Genomic DNA, 13,998 nt, shown 5'->3' with positions numbered 1-13,998 from the left:
ACTGCCTTTTCCATTTTTCTTGGGTAAGGAATATGCAGGAGGAGTTCTATTTGCTCAAGTTTAAAAAGAGTATGTTTTTAATTTGTTGACATTAGTTTCAATGTCTTGCAGTACTATAATCCCTTGGTAATAACTCTTTTTCTAATATCTCTGTTTAGTTCTTGTGTAACTATTGAATATCGACTAATACAGGGGTCTCCAACCTTGGCAATTTTAAGATTTGTGGACTTCAACTCCCAGAATTCCTCAGCCAGTTTTGCTGGCTGAGGAGTTCTGGGAGTTGAAGTCCACAAGTCTTAAAGTTGCCAAGGTTGGAGACACCTGGACTAATAAACCAAGTAAAGACAACCCTGATGTCCATATTTCTCTATTTCCTGGTAGAAACATCTAATATTTGTGTACTTACTGCATTTTTTTTCACAGTTGAGAGTTATCTGTCCAAGAGTTTATTAAAGCAAAAAAACAGGCAAGGAGTATTTGCAGTGGAGTATTTGCAATGAGCCTGAGAAACAGCCTGTCAGAAGGCGATAGCCAAGAAAAATCAAAAGTCAGAGAAGATTTTGAAACTTTCTTAAACTCTGTATTCTGTTTGACTTTCCTTTTGTAACAAATACTGATTGCTAGTCACGAAGCTGTTTAAAACTATTAAAATGTCAACTGTACGTGGAGATCTCGTAATTTTACAACTTTTTCTGAGTGAGTAGCATTTTTCTGGAAGGACTTGAATATGCATAAAGAATTTACTTTCAGGGAAAGTGCATTCTTTCCCTTGGCAAGTTATTTTAGCTATTCTTATAGTGCTACAATAATATTTTAGCTGCCAGGCATCGCCAACGTTGCGACGAAATGGATGCTCACCCCGAAAGCTCCGGGGTGAGCGCTGAAATCCCCCCCAAAATGGGGGTCCGTTGCGGACCATAGCTGCCTCGTAGAAGGCAGCGAAGAATGGGGGAGCCGCTGGAGCGATCAGGGAGGGTGCAAACTCACTGTAGCTCCGATCTTTTCCCCCCAACCCATCGGGGAGGAACAGCAGCCGCCATCAGCTGCTACAAAGTTGGAGATGGCCCCAAGAATGGGCAGGAGGAAGAAGCACTTTTGTAAAACAGAAGATTGAAGTCGGGTGAGTTGTTACCAGCTCACGAAGAAATATTGCTTTTAAAATAGGCACAAGCATTGAAGAAATATGGAACAAGCAGCTAAACTTAATGGAAATTGAAAACGGAAGGAAATAAACTAAAGGATACCTTAAATTCTGAAAGAGAGGGCTTGGAATGGAAGTCTAGAGCCCTAATTAAATACTAAAGGAAAGTAAACTATTTTTCCAATTAAGTAAACTGCCTTGGAAGTTTTGATTAACTATTTAAAATTTATACAAAAAGAAAAAGAAAAGAAAAAGGGAACAAGAGAAAGGAGTTAAAGGAAATATTAAATTGACTTTGATGGAATATCTCAAATCCCTCTAACCTCTGTATTTTGGGACTGAAACTATTAAAATGTGAGAAGATTTTGAAAAAGAAAAATAAGCGGAGACAAAGGCAAGGAGTGGCTTAACATCACAGAAATAAAATGCAGACTGTGCTAATTGAGATTGTAAATGAAAACAGGATATTTAAAGGTAGAGGAAGAAAGGGAAGAGAAATCATCTTTGTGAGTTTAAGATTATTCCAAGAAAGAATAATCCTTGTGTGAAGGAAAGACTGGATAAGAAAGTTGATTTTTATGACTTAAAATCTTTAAGAACAAAAGAAACTAAATTGCAATTTAGGCATGACAGAAATAAAATGCTACTTTGTTATTTATGAACTGTAATTTGTGATTGAAGAGTGACATCCAGAGGCAGAGGAAGAAGAAATGCAAGAATTGAATAGCTTTTGTGATTGACTATTCCCAAGAAGATGGATATATTGGTGTGATCACACAATGGTTTTAAGAAAGAATTTTGGAAGGCTGACCTCAAACTTGGAGGAAGAAATGCAAGAATCGAATGGTCTTTGTGATTTCAGGACTATTCCCAAGAAGATGGATACGTTGGCGTGATCGAAAGACAGTTTTAAGAAAGGACCATGGAGGGCTGACCTCAGATTCAAATATGTCAAAGAATTAAGCAGAAATGACAACTATAGAATAATTATTAATGATTCCTTGGGGAGGGGAGGAAAGGATTATAGAAAAAAGGGGGGAAAGAGGGAAATGAGTATTAAGGAATTTATGTTGTGAAATCTGTCTTGTTTTTATTTTTTTTCTTTTCTCTTTCAAGAATATGCAATCTAATTTGAAATGATTTGTGATAAAACTTCCAAGAGAATAGTTGAATATAATGAGTGTAATTATCTGGAGAAATAAGACAACTACCCCTTTATATTTCTTATTGAGAATTGATTATATGACTTTTTAGCATATGTTATTTAGAGGCAGAGCAAGATGATAAGAGGGAATAGTCTTTGTGATTTCAGGACTATTCCTAAGCAAAATGGAAATGTCAATGCGATTACAGGGCAGCCTTAAGAAAGGGGTTTTAGATGGTCTGATCTCTGATTTAAAAGTAATAAAGAGAATGTTTAGTCCTGTTAAACTTAAGAAGCTAATAGAGAATTATTAATGATGTATGGTTATATTTGGAACAAAGCTGGATAGGGTAAAAAGGGTTTAAAATATGGGGACCAGACTAGATTTAAATGAATTTCAGAATGGGGGGATGAATCAGAACTTTTTTTTACTAGATATGTGCAAATAATAAATTCTAAGAGGGAGAAAGAAATACATTGATACAATACAATGGGAGTGTGTGTGTGTGTGTGTGAAATTTGAAATATGTTTATGGATGTACCTGACTGATATCCTGTTCAAAATGATTCTTTTTTATGTGTAATAAAAAAATAATAAAAAATATGCAAAATAATAATATTTTAGCTGCCTTTGATCTAAGTGACATAGCTGGAGTTTTATCTCTCTTCAAAAGAATGATTTTGAATAAGCATACAGCATTGCAGGTGTTTAGTTCTGGATTTTTTTGTTTTAAAATACAACCAGTGTAATAGCCAGTGTGGTATTATTATTAAGTTATTAAGGTATGGGACTAGCCTCAAGGAGACCTGGGTTGTAGTACCCCCTCAGCCATGAAGTCTACTTGGTGACTCTAAGCAGTCAGATGCTCTCAACTCAATCTACGTTACATGGTTTACAAAGGAGATAATACTATGTATCCTGCTCTGTGGCAATGTCTATGGAAATTCTCAATCATCCAGGTCATGGTTGTCCCAAAGGTGCTTTTTCAAAAGGCAATTGGCCTTTCTTTGTTTGCTTGAAGATGCTTCATTTCTCATTCAATTTATTAAAGTTGTATGCTGCTGGACTGTCAATGAATTAGGGTGGCTCATAACAATCAAAGAAAAATCAAGAAAACATGGAATATGATAAAAGATGGTAAGTCTGACAGAACAGACTGAGTGACACCCTGAAGCTAGGGTTACACCAAAGGCCCAGGTGAAGAACATAGTTCTTTATAGTTCTTCTAAACAACAGCATTTGGATCCTGGGAAGAACATTATCTGAGGAGGCAGGTCCTGCTATAGAAAAGGTGCACTTCCAGGGTCCTGATTGATGACATTATTTAATTGAAGGAACCTAAAATGTGCCAGTCCTGCAAAATCATAAATGGCCAGGCAGATGCTATGGGAGACAGGTGTCTCTCAAGTAGTCCCTCAAGTACCCAAGCCTAAGACCTCAAGTAACCAGACCATATTTATAGGTAACAACCAGCACCTTGAATTGCACCTGGAAGAAAACTAGCAACCAATACAGTTCAGAAAGCAGAGTTTTTACATGACTTGCGCCACTGCATTCAGGAACAATTAAAGCTTCCAAGTGGTCTTCAAGGGCAGCTCCCTGAAAATTGCATTACATGAGGTGACTAAAGCATGAATGACTGTCTGAAGGGCCCTCGACCTAAGAAAGGGTACACCTGTTGGAGTTGGATAAAGGCTTTCCCGGCAACAGCTGCCACCAGTTTTTCAAGCAAGAGCTGTGAGTCCAGGAAGACCCTCAGATTAGGTACCAACATTGAAAGGGGAAGTACAACATCCAAGGTCAAAGATTCCCAGATCTAGATGATCCATAGCTACTAATTGAAATTAATTGGTTATGACTTCTTTAATGATCCCTACTTTCTAGATATTTTTTTAAAAAAGGAATAAGAAGAGCACAGCCAGGTGACATAGCTGAGGCCAATGATAAAATGATACCTGTTCATGATGCACAGTAATTTTGATGTGCTAGGTAATGATAGTTGTCATGTTGACGACTTTAGAAAACTGTTTATACTATGTGATTGATTGATTGATTGATTGATTGATTGACTAATTGATTATGACATAAAATCAGTTCTTGATTCTTAGCAACACTAGTGGTTGAACAATACAGGATGATGTATTCTTAGCTTGAACCTTCAGAATATCTAACTGTGAACTACTCTGAGGACTGCTTTATTTATTTCAATCGTATAAAAAGGAACTTCTTGTAAGTTTGCATTGGTATCAGATAACAGACAATAAGCACTCAAGGGGACTCTAGCAGATTGTATTGAAACTAAATTTTCCAAGCACGTATTAAGGATGTAGAATTGAAACTGGAAAGGGTTGCATAGACTGTTGACTCCAATCTCTTGTTCTCTTCAGGAATTTAAATGAAAGCATCTCTGATAGATTGCTGACTGACAAATCCAGTGAAATGAAACCCACCACCTTCCAGTTAATTGATTCTGTTGCCAAAGTACTACTATAGCTAGAATTTTCTTCTAACATTCACTCAGAATCTGTCTTTACATTATATCTAGCTTACATATATTTCAGTCTTGAAAGATGAAAAACAGATCTTGATTATTTCTTTGGTGGTGTTTCAATTGTTGGGAAAGTACTATCAGTATTTTCTTCTCTTCTTAAAATTGAATACTCAGCTTATGATTACAGTTAAACCCAAAGTTTCTGTTGCTAAGCGAGTGTCAAGGTTCCAGAAAAACATCTGCATAAAAAAACTCAGAAGCCATTGTTTTCCAGAGTTCTTTACTAGCATGAGGAAACTGGCACACGATGATTGAAATTCCAAAACTGAATTTCCGGATTCTTTTCCCAGTTATACAAACCCCAAAAGTCCCACCCCCCTGACCCCTTTGATGGTCACATGGTTCCACGTTCTCCCAGTTCATTCGAATATCTTCTTGCCACTCTTCCTGCAGATGTGAACACCATCCGACCTTGACCGCTTGAAGAATGTTACCATACCCTTCAGCCCCCCTTCTTCCCCTCAGGGGAAAAATGTGGCAGCGTCTGGAACCCTAAAGTCTAGTATGGTTTCCAGGCCTGACAGCGAGACTGTTAAGTGTATTTTGCTCCATTTTATAACCACAGTTGTTAATTTTTCTTGCCGGTTGTTAAGCGAATCCTGCCGTTATTAAGTTAGTAGCACAGTTGTTAAGTATATCTGACTTCCTCATTGATTTTGCTTGTCAGAAGGTCACAAGAGGTGATCACATGACCCAGGGACATTGTAATCGACATAAAGATCAGTCGGTTGCCAAGCGGCTGAATTTTGATCACATGACCGCAGGAACGTTGCAATGGTTGTAAGTGTAAAAATGGTCATTAGTAACTTTTTTCAGTGCCATTGTAACTTCAGAGGGTCATTAAACTAATGACTATAAGTCAAGGACTATCGGTATCCCGTTTTTTCAGTACCATTCAAAAGAGACATCAGCTCATCCTCAACCTTTCTTCGAACTTGTTCTATTTCTCTTAATACTTTTTTCCTGCTTGAACAGAGGTGGGGTTGGGGATTGGACTAGAAACCTTCAAGGTCTCTTCCAACTGTTGTCATTCTATTATTCTTAATGTGTTGTGCCTGAGGATAGGCAGTGTTTAAGGTGAAATCTGACCAGTATAAAACAAAATGAAATATTTATAGAAAACTTTTGAATTTTCAGTATTTCTTCATAAATGTAATGTAAATATGATCTGTTTTCCACAAAAATCTTAAAACCAGATAAAGGTAACCTATTTAAACAAATGAGTGAAAAACATTATACCTGTCTGTTGATATATTCAAGAAAATGATCCAAAGCGATATATTGGTGTGTGGCAAAAGTATGGATTTTTCTAGGATTATCAGTTCTTTCGAAGGGGAAATTAGAACCAGATGGTGAGGTCAGTGAGATGATAATTAGATGTGAGTGTGTGAGATTCTGCCTTATTTAAAGAACAGAATTCTGGTCTGATCTTCACAACGTAGGTATGTGGAAGTGTGTCATGGCTTGAATAAAGGAGGACCTTGCATTTTAGAAAATATGCATTCCAGCATAAAACTTTTATCCCATCTGTGAAATATAACCTTGGCAATATTATGATTTGGGCTTTTTTTTTTTTTGGCTGCTTCTGGATCAGGACAGCTTTCCAACATGGATGGAACTATGAATTCTGAATTGTAACAGCAATTTTACAGAATAATGTCAGGATATATGTACATGAACTGAAGCTCAAAAGGAACTGGGACACGCAGTAAGAAAACTATCAAAAGCATACAAGTGAGACCAAAGAATGGTTAAAGTCAAAGAAAATCAATGTTTTGAAATGGCCAAGTCAAAGTCTTGAACTTAATCTTTTGGGCACTTCGTGTGAGGAAGGTCATCAACATCCCTGAGTTAAAGCTGTTCTGTAAGGAGGAAAGATGCTGTTTTTGGTTACAAGTCTCACTGTTTCTTGGTGTTTTGCAGTATTATGTAAATTTACTCTAAAATTTTGAATTGTTGAATCTGGCTAACTATACTGGTCAATTGGTCCATACAGATTCTTTTAATGTAATATCTTTTTCTTCCCTTTCATTATCAGTATCTGGGACACGTAGAAGTGGATGAATCCAGAGGAATGCATATATGTGAAGATGCTGTGAAAAGACTAAAAGCTGTATGTATACTAATTTATTTTATATCTTTCCAGCTTCAGATTGTCATGTCTTTTTTCCAAAAGCAGCACATTATTTATTGAAGTAATAAAAGTATTGCATATTATTACTGAGGAATTGCAGTATAGCTTTGGAAGATTGTTGAAACAATGGCCCCTGATTTTGGTAGCTATCTCACACCTTAAATAATACTGAGAAACTTTGATTATCAATGTTGTGTTTGAAGACTTTGAAGTATGATATATCTATTGTCCTTGAGGTCATTATCTTTTTAGTAGAAGCATCTTAGCTATTTGGAATAATTCTGTATTCTAAGCATAGACCAAAATTACTATGATATATTTCTCTTCAGAGGTTTTCAGTTAAACAGCTGACATTTGGTTCATAGAGCATTTTTCATTCTCAACATCTGTTTTCACTTGTGTATGAAGAAATTGAGGGGGAAAGAATGGGATGAAGATTGAAGTCCAGATTCCTCACTAATAGAAGCAGCACATGCCATACTGGTCTTCCAACTGGTGTTGTTAGCTTTTGCTGTTTACTATTACGTTTTTCTGGAACAGCAGCCTAGACTCTAAAACTAAGCAGCACAGAAATTTGTTTATAGTAACTACATGCAGGACAATTTAAAATACAATAATTTTAGAAAGACACATTTGTTGGGTGACCTCTAATTCAGACTTTCTGAATAAAACCCAGTTGTAGAAGTTAATGTCATCTGAATTTTTCAATGGTGTTTCTCTTGACTAAGTTAGAAGATGCCATTATACTACTCTTAACTTGTTTTTACCTAAGATTTGTAATATCTCAGAGCAGAAAGGTGTTTTTTTTTTTAAAAAAACCTACTAAATATTTTCTAAGCAAAATTGTACAAAATTGAGCCCATGCAGCTTTTTAAAAATATTTTCTATGCAGCTTTTTAAAAATATTTTCTAAGCAAACTGTACAAAATTGAGCCCATGCAGCTTTTTAAAAATATTGATCCGTAATGCTAATTTTAATGATTTTTTTCCCTTGAAGTTCTTTTTTTCAAACCATAGTTTATTAATTATTGAAAGAGGCTTCTAATGTTACATGGGCATCCAATAGTACATTGCTTTTGTCACATAGATTAGTTTGTTAAAATCATATCTGAAATGCAGTTTCATAGAGTGCAGTTTCATAGAGTGACATTTAACCTGATGTATCTCCTTAAAGTTCTCCATGTTGGGGAAGGCAGCAGTAGAACATAATTTTCTCAAAACACTCCTTAAAGCCATTTAGAGGTGGTTGAGTCTAGATTTTCTTTTTAAATGTAGCCATGTTATGTTGACACAACACACCAGCCTGTGAATAGCTGCACCCTTTTTTCTGGACTGTTTTAGACGTTTGAATGCCTGTTTCTTGCTTCAGTTGCTGTATTCCCTGGATTTGAATAATTACTGTACAACAAAAAATTACATGAAACATTTCCCCCATTCCAAATGATATACTCTGTTTCCTTTTCCTAGGAATACTCATTCCTGCTTTTCCTTTTACATAAGGGAAAAACATATCCAAGCTCAGTTAAACTACTGAGAATGGGAATCTTTTTGTTATTACCTATTCCGTTATGAGGCATTTCATTATTTCTATTTTCAATTGTATTTTGAATTGCATGCATTGATATTCAGCATTGTAAAGTTATAATTAAATTGAATGCTTGCTTGGAAATACAGTTAAATCAGTTTTAACATTGTATTGTGCTAACTGCTTAAACTTTGGTCTATATTGAATTACGTTGGCACAAAAAACATGTCAGACGTTTTGTCAAAACAGCGAATAAATTTTGGGAGGACATGATGGCATGGTCTTGCAAATAATAACCATTGTTAATAGACAACCCTAACATATAGGAAAGATTCTGTGGAATGGTTGATTCTGACAGTAGGGGAGGGCTGTGATATTAGAGCTGTTTAGCTGCTAAGTGGAAATTTTTTTCCAACTTGGCCTCTCCCAATCTGTTCGTGACCGCAGTTTCCAAAATTCCCAACACATCTTTATATTTCCTTCATACTTTTTAATTTAGCTAAAATTGTCTTTAGTGTTGATGTTCTAACATGTCAGGCTTTTGTTTGCAAGTATGATACATTTGTTAATATATGTTCTTGTTTTAGCAGGTACGAGAAACATAGTTTTATTGTGTTTAAAATATTAGTAGTGTTTCTGAATATTAACTTCCATAGCTATTCTAAATCCATTTTGCATGCTCTCCACCAATAATACTATCTCTGGATCATCTCAATTTTTTCCATGTTAACATTTTCTAAAAATGAAACTAATTATAGTCTCCCAAACAAGATAGCTTCTGGTGTACCCTCTGAAAGATGATTATATTGATATTTAATGCTTAACTTGGCAGTGTGACAGTCATTTTTTAAAAACTATATAGGTTTATGTTCTTATTATTCTCAACAATTATTTGGGAATTCTGTAAGATTGTACTGCAATAATAAGCTACTTTGATCACTGAAGCATAGTATCTGTTAGATATTTTTTCATTATATATTCTGTCTGTGTCAGCAAGAAAATAACTATGATGATTGAAAGAAATCCATTGTTGATTGTACAAGGGCCTAAACTATAAATATCAGAGAAATCCATAGGCATGTGACAGATATGGGAAAATTTAGAGAAAAAAATGACAACTTGCAGATTTCTAAGAGGGGGAAAATACTCATTTGCAAGATGAGTGATTGCATCATTTGCAATCATTTGCAATCACATCATATTGATGGAGAGGTTTTCTCCAACTATCATGAACCTATGAATTTGGAAGGCTATGATCGTACGAATAAAAATATTTCATATGCCATACCAATGATTATTACACAAGCAAATTAAACTCTTGTTTCTTCCATATGTTATTAATAATTTTGAGAAAAATACATTGAGACTTTTATTTGTGATTGAAACAGGTAAATAGCTCTAAAATAAGGTTCATGTAAAATGTATACTAATTCTACCAAATTTAATTGCATATCAAATTGTAACATCCATTTATTTAACTGGGCATGTTAAATATACATTGTATGTTACCTCTGCAAACTGGAATTTGGATAATATTGGATAATAAATATAGTAGAGACAGGAGATAAATTGTGCTGTGTAAATTGTGATGTTGGGTTCCAGCTTTCTAGCCAGTACTGGCAAAAAGTAATGAAGGTTGTCATTCAGAACATCTGGAGCAGTGATTTTCAATCTTTGCACTTTAAGCTATGTGGACTTCAACTCCCAGCTGCTCTGGCTAGAGAATTCTGGGAGTTGAACTCCACACGACTTAAAGTTGCAAAAGTTGCTATTCCAGTTTTTAGTAGTATACTCATTTTCCTTGAAAGTTTATGAAAGGAAATATACAGAAAGAATAATTTGTGTGATGTTAACAAGAATTTAGTATGAAGCATTTTAGAGAAAAACATTTAGATTCTACTGAGCAAGCCTTGGCATAAAGATGCTCTACATTTTTGCCAGATCAGCTTTAGAAATATGATTTGAGAATAACCGGATGAGTATATAGGTTTGAACACTTTTTAAAAGCAACCGCCCCCCCTAGCAATATTCATGCTGTTTGATTTCTGTTAATATTTCCAGTTTTCAAAATATCATACATTAATCTGTGTGTTCCAAGTCATCATCACCCAGTTTGGAACGAATCCATGTCTGCTGCCAAGTTTGGCTTGTAACCCTACTAAAAGCTAAGGGAATAAACAAAATGAAGCAAACATTTTGCATGAAATTGGATCTGATTATTCTTTTTTTCTCTTTCCACTGATTTCAGAGCTATAGCCTGTTCTAATAAAAGTCCATGTAAAGCCTTTTATATGCATTTTCATGGGACTTTTCACATCTGCCTGTCACATCCTCTATGGATAACTCTTAAGCATTCCCTATTTTCCTTCAATCCCCATTTTTATATGTATATGTTGGTTTGAAACCTTGGGACACTTTAGCTACCTACAGTAATAGCATTCGACTTGTCCCCCCTGTTCCTCCAGGAAAGGAAGTTCTTCAAAGGCTTCTTTGGAAAAGTAAGTTTAATGATTCATTGTGTTTGTGCTGTAAGGAGTTACATCCATAGTATAGCATTGTGATATCTATGAGATCCTACAAAATGGATGGCAACAAAACCTGTCTCTGGGAGCTTGTAAAAGGTTCTTTTTCCCTCAAAGGTCTCACATTATCATAGATTCTGATCAAGCTAGAATCTTTTGGGCTATATAATTTAGGGTTATATTTATAATTTACATTCAGTAAAAAGTAATTTCAGAATTAATGAATGATCCACTTACCGTTCAAAAGTCCTGATGTTTCCAGCTCTTCTGAGTGTATGCATTTAAAATTTTCATCCTGTCTTTTCATAAGGTGACCACCAAGGTAATTTACGTGCAGATGTTCATTTGGAAAAAAATAAGTATTGAAACAAAGAAAAAACAAAAAACAAAAGAAAAGAAATGACAGACACGGTGCAGCAAAATTAACAGTAACAAAGAATAGTGATATTAGTTCTACGTTGCATCACATTTAGGAGCGTAATACCACAAATATAATGAGTTATAGTCACAAAATTCTCCATTCAATGCTAAATCATAGAGTGACAAATATTAAAAGATGAACTCTGTGATGCTCAGTTCAGTAGGCAGATAAGTTCAGAAGACAGGGTTGAAACCAGTTCATTGGAATTACAAAGAAAAAGTATTGGGCCAAAGATTAAAAAGAATTTTGCATGAACGTGAGTTTTTTTAACAAAAGACAAACTGTTTCAGAACTCTAAGCTTTTGAAAATAAGAAATCCAAGTTCAAAAAAGTTTGATTTTGCATACATAAATTCAAATAGATTCTTTGAAATAAAACTGAGTGATGCTCTTCTATGACTAAAAGTGTTTCCTTTATTTCATTGCACCTTATCTGTGGTTAAGTAACTTTTCTTAGCATCTATGGTGACTACTATACTCTACTATAAAGTTGTAATCCCTTCTTGGAACAGAAAATTTTACCTTAGCGGTAGGACACTTTTAGATATACAACTGACTTCACATAATTATTTTGTAATCCTTAATAACCCTCTCTATACGAAAGTCCAATTTTATCTTTATTTTGCAGATAGAAGCTATGATTGCTAGCTTAATGCTACTTTAATTAAATCATGACAGAGATGAAGTTTGAAGGGAAGATAGCATGATTCCTAGTTTAGTATTTTCATAACTACAAAAATCAAAGCCATCCCATATGTGAAGATTAAGCTTTGGCATGATTCATGATGAAGATACTTTACTTTTTTTTTTTTTTTGCATTTATATCCCGCCCTTATTACTACATAATTAGATGAAAAACCATAGTACAATTATGGCCAGAAAGGCAGAATATAAATGGAAAATTAAATCTTCTTGAGAAATCTGTATGTTAGGATACGTATAACAATCTTTTACCATACATGTTTAGTCCTAAGCTAAATTTTAAAGCTGTAAATAGGTTCACAGTAAGCTGTAAAGATGTACAGTAGGTGAAAAAGCTAACTAAACTATTGAATTTTCCTTTTTACTGCAGTAAAAAAGTACCAAATTAACAATATTTTAGTCACTGATCTGCCAAGTTATATAAACTGAGAATTCAGCAAAGCATACCATATAAAAACACGGCTGAAATAACCTTAGCTGCATTTAACGTATTGTTACGTAAGCAAATTAGGTTATACAATACTGGACAGAAGGTGAAAACTGTTACAATCACTAAGCATATTATCTGTGAGAAATATATTTCTCTAGAAAGAATGGTGAATACAGATAATCAAACTCCTCTTTTTTTTGGAGCTGTGCTTCCCACTATCATTTCTGGTACATTCCTTATTATAATTTGTATTTGTGCTGATTTCTAAAAGGCCAGTCTGGAAGAGGGATTTATGTATTTATTTCAATTTCTGTAGCTGCCCTCCTCACATATATGATTTTGGACAGTTTACAACAACTAAAACAATAGATGACAGCATAAAAACAATTCACCAATGTGTTACATCACTCACAGGAAGCTTCCAATCAGTAACTCACATCTCTTCTACAGAGTTACTGTGAGAATGCGATGGAATGACTACATGTACTTCCTTGTGCACTTTAAGAAAAGGCAGGATAAAAATGTACCTAACCTGGAAAGACCATTGGTATTTCTGGAAGGATGGTTTAGATGTTTTAAGTAAGTTCATAAAAGGTGGGGTGGGAAAGGCAGGATTTTAGTTTCCATATTTATAGAAATATTCATATATCTGCAAAGATTACCTTCTATTACCAGTTAGCTTAAAATAAAAGTAAGGCAGTAGAAGTGCTTATACCTAACACGAGCTCCTGGGGAAGGAGTAGGCTAAATTATGAAAATGTTAAACTTAATGGCTGTGTTATGCATAATTCCTTTGAGAGGAACTTGGGTGGAATGTTGAGATAAAGGAAAAACGAGAATGTTGACTGCTAAAAGTTGGAAGGGGGAAAGCTACTTGTGATGTAACTCCTTAAGCATCAGAGTTAACTGATGGTTTAATTGGTTTTAAACAGGTAAAGAATTTGAGTTTGAATTCTTTGCCTTTATATGAATTTTTTTAACCCACTTGACTCATCCTGTTCTTTCCCCTTCCTTTTGCATTGTGTTTTTAAAAACTGGCTTCAGCTTGGTTGTCTGGAGCTCTTTCTGTTTGATCTGAATATCTGGCTTTGGGCATTCCTGCTGGAGTTGGATATCGTCTCTATGACTTTTGTGTTTCTTGGAAAGAGGAAATCAGAATTCAGTTTGTTTAACAGCCTAGCAATAATCCTTTTTTTCTCTTTTTCCTTCCCCGCAAGAGTGGAAAGAAGGCAGTTAAAGCAGTGCTGTGGGTTTCAGCAGATGGACTCAGAGTTGTGGATGAGAAAACAAAGGTTAGGTTTTGAGTCAGTATTGATTAAACAAAATGTTGTCTGATCCTTTCATATAAGTCAATACAAAATTTTATTTTGTCTTTTGATGTCTTCAGTGAATAAGTGTATGCCTGAATTCATAAAAGCAATAGGGTAA

At 34.9% G+C, this 13,998-nt stretch overlaps 1 protein-coding gene across 7 annotated transcripts in view; it reads left to right on the top strand.

The window, feature by feature from the left end:
* The window catches only part of NUMB (NUMB endocytic adaptor protein), an 80,745-nt gene that overhangs the window by 53,436 nt on the left and 13,311 nt on the right, over nt 1-13,998 (top strand). For 5 of the 7 annotated variants that reach the window (XM_058161958.1, XM_058161957.1, XM_058161959.1 and 2 more), the window contains exons 3-5: nt 6,876-6,950; nt 10,962-10,994; nt 13,788-13,862. In XM_058161958.1, the coding sequence (XP_058017941.1) occupies nt 6,876-6,950; nt 10,962-10,994; nt 13,788-13,862 (183 nt within the window). The remainder of the gene's footprint in view (nt 1-6,875; nt 6,951-10,961; nt 10,995-13,787; nt 13,863-13,998) is intronic. The other 2 variants (XM_058161960.1, XM_058161962.1) reach the window with 1 other exon arrangement.

This window comes from Ahaetulla prasina, chromosome 1 (genome assembly GCF_028640845.1).
Source record: "Ahaetulla prasina isolate Xishuangbanna chromosome 1, ASM2864084v1, whole genome shotgun sequence".
NCBI lineage: Eukaryota > Metazoa > Chordata > Lepidosauria > Squamata > Colubridae > Ahaetulla > Ahaetulla prasina.
This window is presented reverse-complemented; position numbering and strand designations above follow the sequence as displayed.